We start from the raw sequence: 18,772 nt of genomic DNA on the forward strand, positions 1-18,772 counted from the left end.
GGCCGGGCGATGGTCACCCTTCTCCGTTCGCACACACCATGTTTGTGGAGAACGTGGTGCTAAATGACCTGCAGACTACCTGATTCTAGACGGTCGGTAGGTAGATAGGTTAGTCAAACTTTATTAATAGATTACAAACCAGCATTCTGACAACTACTTACAACTTAGTTGAAAATGAAAGTTTACTTAATCTGATGTTTCGAGTTCAAAAAGTGGTCAAAAAAGTCATTTTATAAAAAACTCTAGTCATCACACCAGATATTTTCCAAACAAGAAGCCTCCACCACACACCTAACGTTTGGTCTAAAAGTTACCAAAGTAATGTTAACTATTCCAAATATAAAAATTAAAAAGAAAAACTAAATTGATAGAGCTTATGATTTACAAAACTTCAACATAAATGGCTACAATACATATCCATCCCTTGATGACCTCAGTGTCACAAAGCTCTGAAGATAGAACACCAGACCATGTTCAATAGTTGTGGAATGGTGTGGAATGGGAGATATGGGTCATGGATCTACACCTGTCAAATCTTCAGTAAAACTATAATGCCATTATGTCAAGATGGACTAATATTTCTGACTGCTTAACCTCCAATAATAATAATTTTGCGTTTTCAATAAGGTATTACTTTCAAAAACCCAGAAGTGAAGCAGAAAGGTTTACCCCTGACATTTAGCCACAGCAGATCTTATATGACAGATTTGCCTCTAGCAACCTTTAGATTTGAAGATGAATCCATGTCCTTTACAATAAGTCACCCACTCCCTTCTACTTCTGTTGTCTGCCATCCTAAACTTCATCTTTTTTTGTTATGTAATACTTTCATATAAAATATGTATCAGCCTTTCTGTGGTCGGAAGGCGTGTCATTTTCGGTTCGTCAAGGGGGAACATGTCCACCAGTGGAGCGTGTCTGTGGACTAGATTTTCCAAACAAGACAAGCCACATACACACAGTTGGATTCAGGACACAGACAGACGTGGCATTTACAAGAAGCAAAATTTGCCCTTTGACTATGAGAACCTAAGGCATTTAAAAGGCAGCTTCGTAACATCCCTGCACTTTCTAGTCGTTTTATGATTATGGAAATTACCGTCAGAAGAAATCTGAAATCAGACGTGGATTTTCTCCAAGTCTATATTGCTGTGTCTGTGAGTGAATGATGTAAGAGGATGCAAAGTGTCTATAAAGTTTCTGCAAATCCTGCGGGTCTAAATTTGTCTGGAACAGGACAGACAAGACAGAATTGTGCCTCAAGCAGCACATTTTGCTTTAACCACCAACTCTTTCACTGTACATGCTGATAGACCACAGAGAACTATTCATGTGTTCTCATACCTATAATTCAGAATGGCAATTGAAAGTTAAGTTCCAAAATGGAGCAAGTTGCACACATGATGGATCTATTTTATTGGCAATGACATCACCCAACATTAGTGGTATTTCCTCTTGGTTGTGGATGGAATGCCAGCATTAAATCAAATTACTTTATGGTTCGTATTATGTGCATTAGCGGCTGCTTTGGCCATTTCTGGTTCTTCAATATGTTTTTTGTGCATTGTAAGAAATTATAAAGATCAGATTGACATGAGAGTAGCTGCTAAAGATTCTGTTTACTTAGCCTTCTAAAATGTCAGAGATTGTTTGTTTTAACAAATGTGCACATATTGATGGCATACATGTTAAAAAAAGACTGCCAAGCAAATAACATTCACATCAGCCTTAGTAACATAACCTATTAGAAAATTAAGATGGTGAATGTGGCAAATGGTCCATCTAAATGTTAGCATATTGTTAGGTAAATTGTATTATTATCAACTATTTGGTATATCTTTATTATGTTCTTAGTTTATGTATTCTTACTTATTTAGTTTAGTCATATGTTTTAAGGAATGTTTCTGTATTGTTAATCACTCTGCTTCCTTCCTCAGAGGAGGCCTCTCTGAAGAAGAGCAGTGACAGCAGCTCTTCTCAGAACGGCCTGCTTTGACCTCTTAGATAGCTATAAAACCATCGCCGTGAAGATGTACAACTTGTCCTGCTTGATCCTGGGTCAGGAACTGGATAAGCTAGTGCGAGATAGATTGTGTTGTTAGTTAGCTATAATCTTGGCGCTGTGACTGTGTGATGAAGTGTCTTTTCCCCTCCCCTTAGAGTTACAGCGCTCTCTGTGATTAGGGATCCTAAAGACAATAAAAAGAGAGGGGCAGGCAAATGTGCTTCAGAGCAGTTGGAGATTTGTAACTGAAAGCACATCTCTGTCTGTTCTCCTCGCGAGTATTCAGAATCTAACTTTCTCTTGTCTTTCCTGTGTTATGTGCTGTGTTTAATAGGTGTCAACCCTGACACATATCATCTAGGGAATTGTATCAACTTGCAAAATGATCAGACAGGAAATTACTCAGAATTAACGAAAACAAAAGTTAAAACTGCCTCTTATTAGCTCCAACATTTCATCTTTACATCTTGTCCATGTTTTGTCCCCAGCAGGTTGAATCACACTCTGAGCCTGGTCCTGCCTGAGGTTTCTTCCAGGAGTTTTTCCTTTCCACTGTTTCCTTGTCATTGTTCAGGATTAAGGAATCTACCAAAGCAAAGATTTGATGCAATCTGCTGATTTCCCTTTTTACATTTTCCTACAAAGGATTTTTTTTTTGTTAACTGAATCTGAAAGTATTGTAATTAGATCAAATAAACAATAAATATAAATTAAATTGAATCTGGAAAAGCTCAGATAGAAATGAGAAAAAAGGATGAAAATGGATTCCATAAAATTGGATATTAACTAAACCTTTTTTTGTCTTATAAAGTACATCGATACATTTGTTATATATTGGTTATGTGTGACTAACCTAAATTGAGTTGTATTTTTGTCAGGTTTGTATCTATCTGAGTCAACCAAAGCATTGACATACCTCCATTATTTAGATTGCATCTGCTACGATGCACCTGCTTGAATCATTTTTAATGAGATAAACTAACAGGTTCATCAATCCGTTAAAGGAACATCAGATGTTATATTGCTTACTCTTTGTCTCCCAAACTTCATTCAGGCCTGTCTGTGGAAATGACAAGAAGAGCTGCAGTGCACATGTGGTATTTACCACTAATAAATACCACATGTATTTATTAGTGGTAAATACACGTGGTATTTATTAGTTACCACGTGTAACTAATAAATACAACAAAACCTGCTTTATTATAAAATAAAGCAGGCTACATAACAGTTTGACTTTATTTCTTTCAGTGCACCTTGTTCAAAAATTCATGTTAAGTAAGCTAAGACGATAACATTTTGCAGCTCACTACTGTGGACAAGAAAAAAATGTTGAACAAGGCAATTTGTGTAATTATGCAATCCGTTTTATTCTAAAAAAAAAAAAAAGGTCATGTGTTAACTTTAATCCTCCTGCTTGACCACATCTGTCCCTTGGTGTTTGCAGTAGCTTAGACATTTGAATTGTTAGAAGTGATACATGGTTCAGTCTTTTGACACCTTTGTAAGAAAGTGTCCTGGAAAAACCCTCGTGGGGGTAATTCACACATTAAAGCCAAAGTGTTTCCTTGTCATCAGTTATAAAAAAGGTGTGCATGTGTGAAACAAGCTTCAGACTCATTTAGCTGTTTTTCATCACAGGAATCCACTCAATTAAAATTCATATTGACCTGCAATGCATTTACAGTAGCCAGATCTAATCATTAACTAATAAGCTGATATTTCTTCTCAGAATTCACTTAAACATTCACACTCACCTGCAATGGCGCTGACAAAACTTGGTGTGATGGAGTCAAGTGTGAATGCAGGTCAAATCATTTGAGTAATGAGCAGTGCAGTTAAGTCTCCACCTCTCTGTCCTTCTGAAAAAAAAAAAAAAAAAAAAAAAAAACGTCTCTCTGATGATGACACACCAAACAGCAGCTTCCAACTCCAGAGCATCTCAGCTTCTGTCCGATGTCTGGATCAAAGTGAGGCTGCTCTCCTCCTGCTTGCATAACAATACTCTAGACAGATCCCATGCTGCAGTTGCTGCATGTGCATCAGACCACTTTAGCCACAAGGCGCGCTCTCTTGCCTTTTAAATGGACCTGGCATCGTTCCAGTCTACTTCCTTCGGAACAGAAGTGCTGAGCTAAAATTGGGCTGTATACCTGATGGAATACTCAAACTGTCTTCTGCTTCTTCTTTTTTTTTTTTTTTTTTTAATCCCTGCCTCTTTAAAACTGTCACCGAAGCATTGCAGGCTGCGTATGCATCTTTTCCATCCTGAGTCACTGCCAGAGCCAGTGAACTGGACTAATTTGAATTGTCACTGCATGTTTGTAGCCGACTGCCTACAGGGTACAGGCTGCCTCACCGCGAACCTCAGTGAGAATCTGGGCCAAATGGGAACAGATTCAGAGGTGTCAGTTCAGGAATAAAAGACTGACAGGAACTATGATGTGTTGAATTCACACTCTTTTTCGTTAGATCTTCAAAGTAAGATCTAACGTACCCACAGCACTATGTGAGTGCTGTGGGCAAATATTATAAAATGACTCAACTTAGGAGAGTTTAAAGGAAGGACATGTGCTGGAACAAATTTATTGTGTGCCAGGAGCAACAAAATGACACACACGGTGGTGTGAAGACAAGCCAACGGGTGGTTTGTTAGTGTGACATATAGTTAAAGCTCAATCAAGAAATTTGTGCTTTTGGCTAAATCTCTTTAAGGATGACGAGAGTCTGTGGAGTCTGTAGCAATTTGAAAATAATCACTCTACTTCTGAGAGGATATGAGAGGATTACAGAAAAAAAAACGTGCAAAGGATATTCAGAAACATTAAATTTATTTGCACACACTTAACATTGTTTCTACCTGACCTTGGAATTCAAATTCCTTCCCTTATCATTAGATCTAATGCACATGCCTCAGCTAAATCACTGCATAATTAAAGGGGCTCAGATAAGTAATCAGCAGGTCTGAAGGGAGGTGCGGCCTGAACAAGTGGAGTGATAAGAAATCTCTGATATCTCACTGTTCTCTCTGCATACTAACTGTGTTTTTCATGCTTCGACGCTTGGTGTTTTGCTTTGGTTAATAACCCCTGTCGTCTTTTGCATCAACAGCATAAGTGACACACACCAAAATAGAGAGAGCTGGAGGAATCTGTATACAGGGTGTGTCTCAGCACCAACACAATCTAATCTTAGTCCACATCTGACCTCTACTGACTAATTTATGCAACTGCATTCTTGGTCCACTCTATGGTCAGCAGAGGAGGAGGAGTCAAACAGAGCAGTAAACATTAAACCATCTGAAGCAGATGGACAGAAAGGGTCATTCTCTGAAAACATCAACACCATGACAACAGCCATGTTGGTTCCTTAATTATGTTCAATCCAAATATCATCTATGACTAAATGAGTCATAAATTGTTAGAAATAAAGATATAACACCTTTTTCTGTAGAAATTTGAATATGGTAGCTGACTTTTCTGAGGAAAGTCTTAAAATGCCAAGGAACAGAAGCAGAATGTGAGCTGAACTGCTATTCAAGTTTGGAAAACAAGTTATATGTTAGATGAGTATGTCTGTCTATTCTGTATCATTCCAACAGAAAAAGTGAAGAATAAATTTGAGGAAACTGATTTTGACTTTAACAAGCCACATTTTCCACTTAATGCTAACTTAAAAAAATCCCCAAAACATTCTGCTAAATCTGATACAACATCTCCATTTTGAAAAAAAATGTCAATTTGATTTCTTTTACAAAGAAAGCACAATAGCTGCAGCAGAACATTAAGCATGCGTTGATCACACTACAACCCATTTGCGTTCCCTACATGTGAAATCATCTCACCTCTTCCAGCTCCTCCTCCTCACCTGGTGACTTGGCAATGTTTTGGTAAAAAGTGCTTCCAAGAGCAGACTCATTCATAGAGAACTTCTGGCTTAAATTGCAAAAAAAAGAGAGCTAAGTTACTCCATAAAACTCCACTGATCATCCGGCATTCTTCATTGATTGATGGACCAAAGCCCACATTCGTTCTTGCCTCTTTTCTTGTTTTGCCTCCAGTCTTATCCTTTTCCAGGGGATTATTCAGCTCAGTTTCTCTGAGTCCACCTCTCTCTCCCACTCGTGTCGTTCTTTGTCATGAGGGTAATCACATGCACGCATACTCTACAACCAAGCAAGGCGGATGTCCACACAGCAGAGACAGAGGACTAGTGTTGGCCATCGCAGGCTATAAATAGGCGTCTTGAGTTCATCATTGTCTCTTCCTATGATGGTGAAGAGCCTGGAGGGCTTGGAGAGGGAGGAAGACAGACCAAAGAGCATCCTTCTCTGCCAGCTATCCCTCCTTTGGCTTCACCTCTCCTCATCGTCATTTTTGTTAGAGGATAACTCATCATACGCTTTGATTTTACTGAATGACAAAGCAAAACGAGAAAAAATAATCAATAATCCAAGAGACAGATTCTATTCCTTTGTTTTTGTTTGGAAAAAAAGGGGGGGCAATGAAAAGATGAAAGGTCACATGTGCAACGCTTTCAATAAGAAGAGAATGACAGTGAAAGCCTCTGTATACTGTTGTTGAATGTCACAGTGCAGAAGATCACCAGCAAAATGCCTGAAATGCTTTTCATACTGAAGAAGTTCATTTTCTTCCTCATCTGCTGCATTTGCATGTAAATTCTGATCGCTCACTTGGCAGAATTGGTTTTGTACTTCTTACACTAGAAAAGAAAAACACATTCATTTCAACATTCCTTAATTTATTGTTAGAAGAATATTATAACAAGCATATTATTATTTCAGGAATGGACTTCAGACATTGCTTTTGAGGGTTATAATCCTAAATATTTTAGCTATTGTTTGAAGTCAGCTTTGATAGACAAAAGAATAAATGTGCCATGTAAAGACTGATTCATTACCTTTATGTAGCTTACCCTGTTCCCATAATCTTTCTTTAGATTAAGTTGACATTTTATTATCATTTATTAAAAGAAGGTAGAAGTGTTCTTTGACTCATCTTGCTTGCAGAGAATCATTATTTCTGGCATTGATGTTTTCCTTAATGTAATTAAATTATGAATAATTATAATAATAATGAATAAATAATAATTATTGAGAGAAAAACATGTTTTAGGAGCTCTGAAAATCCAAGTAAAAAAAAAAAAGACACTGTTGTTGTGGACAGACAGGATATTCTATCACAATCCAACATCAAAAGGATCCAACAAAACTCATCTATCAAAAACTCTCACGAAGGCGATACTCAGCTTATTATGTTCTTCCTTTTAAAAAGCACTATTTGAACTATCAAGGCTCCAGCAGAGTTTCCAGACTGACGCTGCTTCTCCAACTAATTACTGCAGAATAAGTGGAAACTACTAACCACTAATAAAACATGAACAGGAAAGAAAAACACAACAAAAAGCCAAATAGAGTTTCTTCTTACAAATCCACAACAATCCTTTGTTGTGTTCACATTCTCAATGAGATAACTGCTTCCACACCATGACACAAAGCGGTCCACCACTAATATGTATTCAGGTCTTTGTCTCTCTCAGACACACAAGACAACCGCAGTCTCATTGTAGTGTTTTGGCAGATGACAGGACTCTGACTTGTACAGGAAGTTTGGGGCAGACAGAGTCAAAAGAAATGAAGGAAAACTCATCGTAAGCCCTTTCTCCTGTGGTGCTCATCTGCTGCTGTTCACCTTAAAACACACAGTAAGCCTGGCTAAACTCACTGGATAAATTACTGGACACATTTCCCTGCAGACAGACGACTAAGTGTATGAAACATCAAATTACATATGTGTGAAAGAGCAGTCACGGATGTGACTGTAGTAGTTGAGATATTATATATTCTGGCTTAACATTCAGTTTCTTAATTTCAAACCTTAGGTGCACATGATTATATAGCATTAACCAGAGGATTGTTCTTTACTTGTGTTTGGTTTCATCCTGAAGCATAAAAAGTTTTCTGAACTTTGAGACTTTTGGTCAAATAAAACCACAATCTTAATCAAAGTGGTCTAATAAATTTTACTCTGAAGTTATTAAATGTTTAAATAAAGGTGGGGACTAATTGTGTTTTTCCTGTTGACACATGGATCATGAAGGTTTTAAAAGGGCATTTCCACATCCCAAGTTGGTTGTGGTTTCTGACTGTTGAAAATACAAATAATGTGAAAACCATAGGGTGTGTGTGAACATCACTCTGTAAGATGTAACACAGTTTTGAAGATACTTGTCAAAAATAGTTCCTGACGAAGCAGGAACGAGATGAGAGAAAGAACAGGGTTTATGAAACACAGAATCCAGCTGTCAGAATCCTGGGTTAAGTGGATCCTTACAGTTTTCTGTTTCTTCCTCCCTCGCTTTATTTTAGATGTCTTCTTTAGCTGTTTATCTACTTACGTTTATATCTGTTGGTTAACCATTCTTTAGTTTATTCTTTATCACTGTTAGAGAATGTGTTTGGTTTACTTTCTTTCCTTCTCCTCTCATGCCGTCTCTCCTCACAGCTGCACCCTGTTTCCAATCAGCCACCTGTTCTTTCTCCAGTAATCAAGTTTCTTTGTATGAAGCTCCTCGTTTTCTGTCACTCACTGCTAGATTCTGTTGTCTCCCTCGTGGTTCTCTATATATTCTCACACCTCAAGCCTTGTTGCTTTTTTTCTGACACATTGTAAGTCAATTTTACTTTTGCTTTTCTTATTAACACTTCCAACTCATCTCCATTGACTCTCTGCACTTGGGTCCTCCACTAAGCATGACGACAACAAATGAAAAATGAGTAGTAACTACCAACCTCATCAGTTCACCAACTACAGGACTGAAGAACAGTGTAGACCTCTGACTTTTAAAACAGCTTGTGGCTTTGCTGATTTTCTTTGAAGAATATTGACCCAACATGTCTCTCAGGAGCAGACAAGGCTGTAGTTGCTTAGTAAATTTAGGCTGAACAGTTAAAATTCTCCTGTGTCCTTCATTCATTTATCCATTGGATTGTTATTGTATTACATCAGCTTATGGTAATTAATTTCTGCTTTTTATACCCATGATGCCAAATACATGTTCTATCTGCTGCTGTAGCATTTTCTGGGGTTTTCAGCCTGGAATTTCAATGAGAAAAAGGTTCATACAAGGAGTGAAACTTCTTCTCCTACCCATCCTCCTCAAACCTCACCCAAACCTCTTCCTCCTCTTTTTTCCCTCCCTCCAGCTCTCCCTCTGTGCCTCTCTGTCCTGACTCCTCCCTTATTTTAGGCTGGTGTCCTCACAGTGTCCTCTTCTTACCAAATGTTTGTTCTCAACTCTGTTGTCTGTTAGTTCCTGCAAAAAGCTCAGACAGTGGGAGCCTTTTACTTCAGGACAGGTAAGTTTGGACATGAGCAACTATTATGGCTTTTATTTTGATCTTCATTGTTTTCTACATATGTTGGTACAGCTGCCTAAAAGTGTTTAATATGCCATGTATGTTATTTAAATTTGAGCTTAAAGCAATTAGGGGAGTTTTTGTTGCTGAAGTTAGAATGGATGTTAAAACATTTGCTCTTCATATCCATTGCCGTACATTAGTTTGTTTCGAAATTACACGGTAATTATCAGGCAACAAGAAATTAACTAAAATTTAAAATGTCTTGTTTATTTATAGAAATATAGGGGGGCATTGTCTATTTGACAATTCACACTCTGGGTATTTTCCAATATTTTATTATGTAATCCTCAATAAAATGACTGAAATAAACCCTAACCTAGAATATAGGTAGTCTGACAGCCTATCCAGGTTGCTTCCATCCTATCTGTGTCATGCTGACAGCTTCTTTGCATTTTACAATATTCTCCTGAATAGCTCTTGAGATATCCACTGCTGCCGGCAGGCTCAAGCAAAAGGGATGGAAAAGAATGCAATATATCAAAGCAAACCGACACTTTTCCTTTTATAGTTATGACTGTATCAAACCCAGAGTGTTGCAGATGTTTTCTGTCTGCTGAATGACAAATCTGAGCGTCAGATATACAATGAGTGAGGAATGTACACAAGCCAGTGTTGCATGTTTGCAGAATGCCTTTTGGAGGAGGAAACAAGTGTGGCTGCTGCCAGAAAACTGTCTACTTTGCTGAGGAAGTGCAGTGTGAAGGGAAGAGCTGGCATAAATCCTGTTTTCTGTGCAGTAAGTACTTACAATTCACAAGTAATCTGTGTGTGACTTCTTTTGACTGCTTTCACACATACCAAATAACATGCAGGAATGCAAAGTATTTGGCATTAGCATCCTCAGGTTTCCACTCGGGCATCTCCGGCCTTATTTGGATCTAGAGTAAACATGACGAACGTTTGGTCTTCCTTATACGGAGAAAAGGTTACACATCACAGATCTCATCTGAATAGGCTGACACCAGTGATATTATACAAGTCTTTTCTTTTTTTTTCTGTCACAAAAAATTGGTTCAGAAGGTTTTGACTACATTGATTGTTTTTGAATAACCTTTTAGAAGATACTTTATAATTGTCTGCCAACAACTGGACGATTTAAAAAATAAAAAATAAAGACATTTTTCTTCCCCTATTGATGTAAGTGGTCTGTAAAAAGAACTTGGACAGCACGACTGTGGCGGTGCATGGAGATGAAATCTACTGCAAATCGTGCTATGGCAAGAAGTATGGGCCAAAAGGCTACGGATTCGGAGGAGGAGCAGGAACGCTGAGTATGGACACAGGAGAAGGACTCGGAATCAAACCTGAAGTGTGAGCAAAATATTATTTTCTCCCACCATTTAACCTCTGAGTGTACCATAAAGTTCCACAACCAGAACAGATGACTCTAACGTCAAAAACTGAGAAGGAAAGAGGTTTACAATAATTGTTGTCAGTTATGAAATCTATTAAATTAACAGTTAAAGTCATCCTCCTTGAATGGATTTTTTACATGTCTGCAAGATAAACAAATGAGTTTCTCCTCGTAGACAAGCTCCTCACCGACCTACAAATAATCCCAACGCCTCCAAATTCGCCCAGAAATCAGCAGGGTCAGAAGTGTGTCCACGATGTGGGAAAACAGTGTATGCAGCAGAGAAGGTTATTGGTGGAGGCAATGTAAGAAAAATCTTAAATATTACCTCAATGTTAAATTTTGAATCTAAGCAAATATGAAAGTTTGCTGCTGACTGTTCCAATTTATTTGAAACAATTTATATGTTCTTCTCCAACAGTCGTGGCATAAGGGCTGCTTTCGCTGTGCTAAGTGTGGTAAAGGCCTGGAGTCCACAACCCTTGCTGACAGGGACGGAGAGATTTACTGTAAAGGTCTGTTCACCTCTGCTGGAAGTAAAATGGTGATTTAATTAGCCGTCAAGTGGAAAATTGCATCATCTATCATGTCCTTTTAAGTCAAGTAAAAAGAATTTTCACATTATTTTGGCAAAAACTGTTTTTATCCCAGGAAGGTGTCAACAATAGATGTGTTTTCAGACCTTCAATAAATTAATTAACCCATAAATAAGGAAAACAAATCCGAGAAAGGTCAGATATTTACAAACCAAACTGCCACTTTAAGCTTTTGCAGTCCTAAAATAGTAACTGAAGAGATTTCTGGATCCCTTATAAAACCACATTGAACACATAAATAACATTTTCTATTTTCATAGAGGATGTGTAACATTTTGATAGCAAGATGGTGTAGTTGGTAACACTGTTGCCTTGCAGCAAGAAGTACCTGGGTCTTTCTGCATGCTCTCGCTTCTTCCATTGCAGGAATAATGACCTGGTCAAGCTCCTCTTTCTGCCATATCACCAACCAAATAAAATGCCAGCAATTCTAAGGATTTTCTTTTTCCAGAAGAATGTCTAGTAACCCAGTCTCCCACTACTGAGCAGGAAGGAAGGAAACTTACTCCACATAATACAAATATTAATCATCATCCTCCTAATTTTTTGATTGCATGTTATTTCATCCCCAGGGTGCTACGCAAAGAACTTTGGCCCAAAAGGCTTCGGTTTTGGGCAGGGTGCAGGAGCGCTGGCTCATTCACAGTGAAGCCGGAGGCCGCAGCCAACGAGGGACTGACAGCTGCTGTGCTCCGATATTGCAGCTTCCTGGGTCTTTGCATCGATATCTAACCTTTCACTTTTCGCTGCAGGCAGTAGGCAATGATTCACAAAACAAATGGCTTTTTTTTACACGCTTACCAGGAAGGGAGGTGCACATGAGCTAAAAAGCTTAAAAAGCTGGAATGCGTCTGTTTTTTTATAAGGATAATGTGTTTCACTTTAGTGTTTAATGATGTGGTGTGAAAATTAAAGATTACTGCTGCAATGTGAACATGAGCTGTTTTTAATTAATACTGAAAATATTAAAGTGAGTATGAATAAATAGAAATCAATGTTTATTGATTCAAGCCAATCGGTTATGACTGAGGTGATCAAAATAAAGTCTTATACATATTGCTTTACCTTTCAGTTAGTGTAAGTATTCAAAATTATCTGCACATGTTTTGACAAAAACTTATGTTTTGCAAAACAAACATATAATTCTTTCTTCTCTGACACCATTTTCTTGTGACTCATAAGAAAATGAGTCACAGAGATCTGTGTTTGAGTTGTTGGGCATGCTTGTGGCCCTTCTGAATTTTGACCCGCGTTGCGACTGAAAGCAAGTTGTTGTAGTGAACAACAAAGTCTTAGTGTTCTGCTCCAACTCTGGTTGTGATGGAGAGTTGGCACACTGGCCGGAGTGCCAGGCAGCTGTGGTGGTGGAGGTGGGTGTCTGGGTGGAGGCAGCTGTTTGTTCTGGCACCGAGAGCCACATCAGGTTCAAACCTACACCAGAAACCCTTTCAAGATGAACATTTTGCCTTCAGGTCGTTTTTCATATTGCTGAATGTAAAACAATTGATCAAGAAGTCTTCCATCCTTGCTGCCATCTTTGAATTGATAAAGTTTTTAAAATAAGTATAAAATTAGCTCTTCACACAACTTCTCATTCAAGGGCCACAGGAGGTGTAAACCTCCAAATCATTGCCTTTTACTTGTTTTTGTCTTTGTGACTAAAGCTGAACCAAAATGCAACAATGGCTTAGATCTGTGCAAATGCACAGAAATTAAAGCAGCACAGCTTTGCTTGAGTCAAACCGAAGGAATGTCTTTAATTCTTTGAAATTTCCTAATCTGTTAGCAGCTTTTAACCTGGATAGATGAATTATATGCAGCAGCAGCAACAGTAAAGAAGTTTGAGCTCTTTTAGTTTAAATCTCAGAACATCAAAGAGCATGTTGCTGTTTGGTCTGAGCTGATGAAGGGTGAAAAATCATGTTAAAGATTCTGTCAGTCAGAATAAGGTCAGAACTAACCCCCCCCAAAACATCAACAAATTTTCAAAGCAGCCTCAGAACACAGTGTCAGCAGAGTGAGGTAAATACTGGCGTTTTAAAAATTTCATAAGCAGAAATTATGACTACATTTACCTCATTGCTGTAAAGCAGTGGGTTTACTACTACCAAATAATACAAATCTCTGGATTCCAATTACTGGTAGCTAAAAGTACAACAACAAAATCTCATCTTTAAGAGCCTACCTCCATCTGATCATGCCACAAAGTAATGCTGCCCAAACAGCAGCTGCCCCACTAGGGGGCTCTCCAACAGCTTCCAAATGTGCGACACTAGTATTTTTCCAAGCTCTTGTAAACTACTCTTCACTTAAACATGATTTCCTTGTTTAGCCTAATGGTCCCAAGAGGTGGCGCTTTTAGACCAGCTGACGTCTTTTAGAATCAAACAAAAGACTTTGGGTGTGTTTCTGTGTGGATTTCTTTCAGACTGTCCATATTGAATACCTTATTAAAATACAAAAGGCAAGTTTATTTGTACAGCAGCAGCCATACAAAAGTAACTCAAAGTGTTTCACAGGAAAATAAACAGACAAAAAAAATAAAAAAGACTTACATAAACACAAGCAATGCTTCGAAACGATTAAATTTAAGGATGACATGATCTTTACCATTTCATTTACTTAAATTGTGACTCACCAGCAGCTCATAAACAAATTCAGACCAAAGACCATTCAGCCAAGTCAGTCAAATATAACTTTTAGATTCCTGTCACTTCTTATGACTTATCGAAGTTATTAGATGTGTTCTCACAGTCAATAAATTATGCTACTGTTTTCCCCAAACAAATCCAAAGAAGACAAGGACGTTTTGTCATTTGTCATGTATTGCTATAATTTTTTTCTTGTCACATCTTCTAAAGATATAGTGTTTTGTTAATATGTCTGAAATCTAAAAGAGTTTTATAATCAAGTGCCAACATTATGTGGGACTGCATGTTACAGACCACAAAAGAGTTTCCATCTCAGAGATAACAGGAGCAAATGATTAAATTATTTTCTGTTAAAAAAAAATCTCTGAATTTGTGAAAGAATTGATTTGTTCTGTTTTAGCTAAAGAGTCATTCACTGACATTGTTGTGAAAGTAGAACAGTGGTGTCAACACAACACAAGCCGCACAGACACTGTTATCCTGAGACCACCCACTCTATAGTCGGTGCACTTGCGTGTGTGTGTGTGTGTGTGTGTGGGGGGGTGTGTGGGGGTGTGTTTTCTATTTAAATACCCCTGTGATAAACAGGACGGGCCGGACAGAGAAATGCAGGAGTTGAATGTTCTAGTTCATTCTTCTCTACATCACTTTTTCCTTCTGCTCCTGTAGCATCAACACATTAAGGTAAGGAGAAAATTAACTCTTATTTTTTTCTTTATTATAATCTTATTTCAGATGAAGGTAAGAATGTGTGTCTACAGTTTGCCTTGTGCAAAAAAAAAAAATATATATATATATATATATATTTATTTATCTAGTTAGAAAACAAATTATGCAAAAAAACTATTTCAACCATTACCAATCCACCAAAAGTTATTTACTATAAATTTATCTGTATGAAATGTAACTATTGGCAACAGAATAATACAAACTTTGTTTTAGAAAGACTTGAGATCCTTAATGTTGTATTTTCTCATATCAACCATCTAAATATCAAAATAGGTGAAGTTGAAAATCAATGTATATATTCAGTTTTGCAACTACATCACAAAATATAACACAGGTCACAATAAAAAGGGAAAGTAAAAACTGGATTTATATGCATCTGTATAGTTAATATACTTTAACCTTTTTGAATAAGGCGGATCTGTTTCTAAAAATATCTATTCCCTGTTGAGCTCATCATGTTTCTACCCATCAGTGATAAAGGAATCACAAAATTTTAAATGCTTCATACAATTAAAATATTCTTTTGAGTTATGCTTATGAATCCATTCCTAATTTATACTTAAATTCCTGTTGCCAATCTACCAACATCTCTTTGTGAAGTCAACGTGGCATTCCTAAACTCAAAATGGCGTTCCGGGAATGAGGGGCCTGGTCTATATTTGTGTCTTTTTTTATCCAGCAGAAAAGTGGGGCTGAAAGCAGGAAGTCTAATCTATGTGGAAACATTCCCACGTTGGGGGCTTTGCATGCTTCTCCCTGCCTGCCATCACCTTGCCAAAAGGAGGGGGGGGTTGTGTTATCAGCACTGGAAGGCGATTGGGTGATTTTGTCCAGTCGGCCCATGAGGACCATAGAACGATGACTGAGAAAATTGAACCATTTAAATTCTATTATTTAACAAATAAGTGACTGTTCTTTCGAAAGTTAAATATCTGAAAGTAAGAAAATCGGTCTTGGTCAACAGCGCTTGATACTGTGTATTATGTTGTTCCCCATCCTGGCTGTGGTGTGGTGCATACGAGGTCTTAACCAGAACCAGACTTCATAATTAACAACAACTGGGGCTCTAGAACCAGACTGTCTCCACTTTTAAGCTCTGTTAAATAAAACAAATGTATTTTTGTCTTGTAGGTTCATTAAAATAGCCATGATGCCTGAGAAAATGTAAGTATTGCTTTCTTCTTGTATTTTAGTCACTGAATGATGGTTTTATACAGTCATAAACATAAACCTTCATATTAATAGAAATTGATTGTAAAAACTAACTTAAAATATTTTTCTGTTTTGTTCACAGGCCAGAGGTAAGGTTAAGAAAAATATTATCAATTAGAAAACAAATACAAACACTGATTTTTATAGTTAAACCAGACTAGTAAAATATTAAACTATGACATGAATCTGATATTTGCAGAGAAAATCTAAAATCTCCGCCTCTAGAAAACTCATGCTAAAGGTAAGGAGGATTTGCATAGACAGCAACTTCACTCTCTGACTCAAACAAGATTCTGAACTTTTAGTTCCTTCTTTTAATAAATAAAACATCACTGCTCTTCATAAGAGCTTGATGGTTGCAAAAGCAAAGGAGGAGCTGGAGCAGGAGATGGAAGAAAAGGAGGAGCAAAAGGCAAAATACCTGGAAGAGAAAGTTCCTCCAGCACCAGTCACCGGTTTGTCACTGGAGGAGCTAAAGGTAGATATTTCTGTTCTCGTTTTTGTTTACACAAATAGCAAGTATTGTAAGAATAAATACACATTTTTTATCTGTGTAGGCATTATGTGAAGACCTGCATTCCAAAATAGATGTAGTGGATGAAGAACGGTATGATATTGAAGCCAAGGTCTTGCACAACAACAGAGAGGTACGGCTGATGCACCATACAGTAAACATTATACATACCTAAGCAAAGTTACTTTAAAGGCTTGTTCAAAATGCCATAATATTTATCCATACAGATTAAAGATCTGAACATCAAAGTGCTGGACTTGCGAGGGAAGTTCAAAAGGCCCAATCTGAGACGGGTCCGGGTCTCCGCTGATGCCATTCTGCGCTCCCTACTGGGCTCCAAGCACAAGGTGTCCATGGATCTGAGAGCCAACCTCAAATCTGTGAAGAAGGAGGATACAGAAAAGGTACATTTTTACTGAAATATAAGAGAGTTTACACAGAAAGCAGTGCAAAGAAACAATATTTTCCGTATTTTCATATCAATTTTCCAAGTCACAATCAGAAGGAAATTTATTGCCATTTATGGTTTCACAAAGAAGAATTTCTCTTGGCATTTGGTGAAGGCTTAAAAATACAGAAGACAAAATATACATAAAGTTTAATGTACTTATACAATATTATAAGTGTAAGGCACAAAGCACTAGCAATAAAGTAATTGCTAGTCCCTTGGACCCATGTACGTTGGTGTACGTGTTTTGACATTTTACTACAAAGGAGACATAAATTCGAAGAAGCATCAATGAAACATCAACAAATTACAAATTACTGTTGTAATTTTACCATGCAAAGATGCTGAACCCTCCAAAACTTTCCCAAATGTTGTGATTAGTGCATAATTTCAAACTGTGATGTTTAACCTGCAGGAAAAGACAGTGGAAGTGAGTGACTGGAGGAAGAACGTGGAAGCCATGTCAGGAATGGAGGGGCGCAAGAAGATGTTTGACGCAGCCAAAGGCCAGATCCAGTAAAACAGTGGCAACAGAAGAAAAAGTCAGCTGTCATCTTCTGAAGCAACATCACTGTCAGTTCACAGAGTGTTGAATGTAGCAAAACAAAAAAAAAGATGTTTTACACTTAGTATCTTCCCACAATTGTTTTTGTATGTTAATGAAATAAACAAATCCTAACATAGTCTGTCTTGTCTATTTAGGAGAATGTTGCTGACAAACTTAAAACCAAGTCAGCATTACAGTCAGTGGCATAAGATCCAGTTCAAATGAAATAATCATATCTAGACAAAATAATTGAATGACACTGATCTAACTTGTCCTGAGGAGTCAGACTCAAATTGATCTGACTCCTGTGTGCACACACAGTTGTTTGTCTTATTTCTCTCTTGCCCTGTGATGGATTGGCAACCTACCAGGAGACAGACACCACACTCCTGCAAGCAAAATCAGTATAGACAACGGATGTCTGGATGGATGTAGGTTAAATGAATGTCTCTACATTGAATAAGAACCCACTGGCATTTACATGATGTCAGATGTGCAATACACAGTTTTTTTTTTCAAAGGCTATGAGATTAAATGTCTCGTAGCCAAGAAGGAGAGCAAACTTTTTCTAATCAAAAACTCATCATCTTAGTTTAACATTACATTTTTTAAGTTCTGACTGGGAATATTGACATTATGCAGGTGGCATAAACTGAATCACTAAACAATATCTAGAATTTCCAAATTAACTAAATTTTAAACATTCACAAAAAATGCAATTCACTCAATAGGATAACAACAAAAAGACAACATTTATACAAATCAGACTTGTTTAAATTAGTGTAGATTATGTTTCGCATTATTTGATAATTATAATGGATTACTTTAGTAGGTTGTCTGTTATTTGTAAGTTACAAATGTAAAGGAACTTATGATCATATTTCTCAACATTTTTGATAATTATAATCAAAAATGATAATAAAACATTATCTTAAGTTTTCAAGTCTGATGGGGAATGTTTGTATTTTTATTCATGTTTTGTGTAAACAAATCTGAATCACATTATTGTTAAAACTCAGGAGAGTTTTAACAATAAGAAGCTGCTGATAAGAAAGCAGCTTCTTATCAGCTGGTTTCCTCAGGACCTTTATTGTGCTAGATAATTATGGTAGATAATGCTGAGGACTAACATCTATATAATGTTTTTGTTGAATTTCAATCAAGACACATTTATTTTATACAAACTTTATAATGAAGTATTTTAAGCATGTGTAGCTGAATTTGTGTGCTTCAGGAGAAGATTTCTTACAGATATTGCATCTGACCTGAATTGCGTCT

General features: G+C 37.3%; 2 protein-coding genes across 2 annotated transcripts; both read left to right on the forward strand.

The window, feature by feature from the left end:
• The first annotated feature begins 8,595 nt into the window (after nucleotides 1-8,595).
• On the forward strand, nucleotides 8,596-12,327 carry csrp1b (cysteine and glycine-rich protein 1b). Its single transcript, XM_014992404.2, has 7 exons — nucleotides 8,596-8,690; nucleotides 9,335-9,380; nucleotides 10,070-10,179; nucleotides 10,586-10,754; nucleotides 10,973-11,102; nucleotides 11,219-11,312; nucleotides 11,966-12,327. The coding sequence occupies exons 3-7, from the start codon at nucleotides 10,071-10,073 to the stop codon at nucleotides 12,040-12,042; spliced, it is 579 nt and encodes a 192-aa protein (XP_014847890.2). The 5' UTR covers nucleotides 8,596-8,690; nucleotides 9,335-9,380; nucleotide 10,070; the 3' UTR covers nucleotides 12,043-12,327.
• Nucleotides 12,328-16,175: 3,848 nt separating this feature from the next.
• Nucleotides 16,176-17,630, forward strand: LOC106921009 (troponin I, slow skeletal muscle-like). Its single transcript, XM_088005803.1, has 5 exons — nucleotides 16,176-16,226; nucleotides 16,332-16,463; nucleotides 16,543-16,632; nucleotides 16,727-16,903; nucleotides 17,363-17,630. Exons 1-5 carry the CDS (start codon nucleotides 16,218-16,220, stop codon nucleotides 17,465-17,467), a joined length of 513 nt encoding a protein of 170 aa, XP_087861929.1. The 5' UTR covers nucleotides 16,176-16,217; the 3' UTR covers nucleotides 17,468-17,630.
• The last annotated feature ends 1,142 nt before the right edge of the window (nucleotides 17,631-18,772 follow it).

This window comes from Poecilia mexicana, unplaced genomic scaffold (genome assembly GCF_051168715.1).
Source record: "Poecilia mexicana isolate PSO_F unplaced genomic scaffold, ASM5116871v1 scaffold_5, whole genome shotgun sequence".
Taxonomy (NCBI): domain Eukaryota; kingdom Metazoa; phylum Chordata; class Actinopteri; order Cyprinodontiformes; family Poeciliidae; genus Poecilia; species Poecilia mexicana.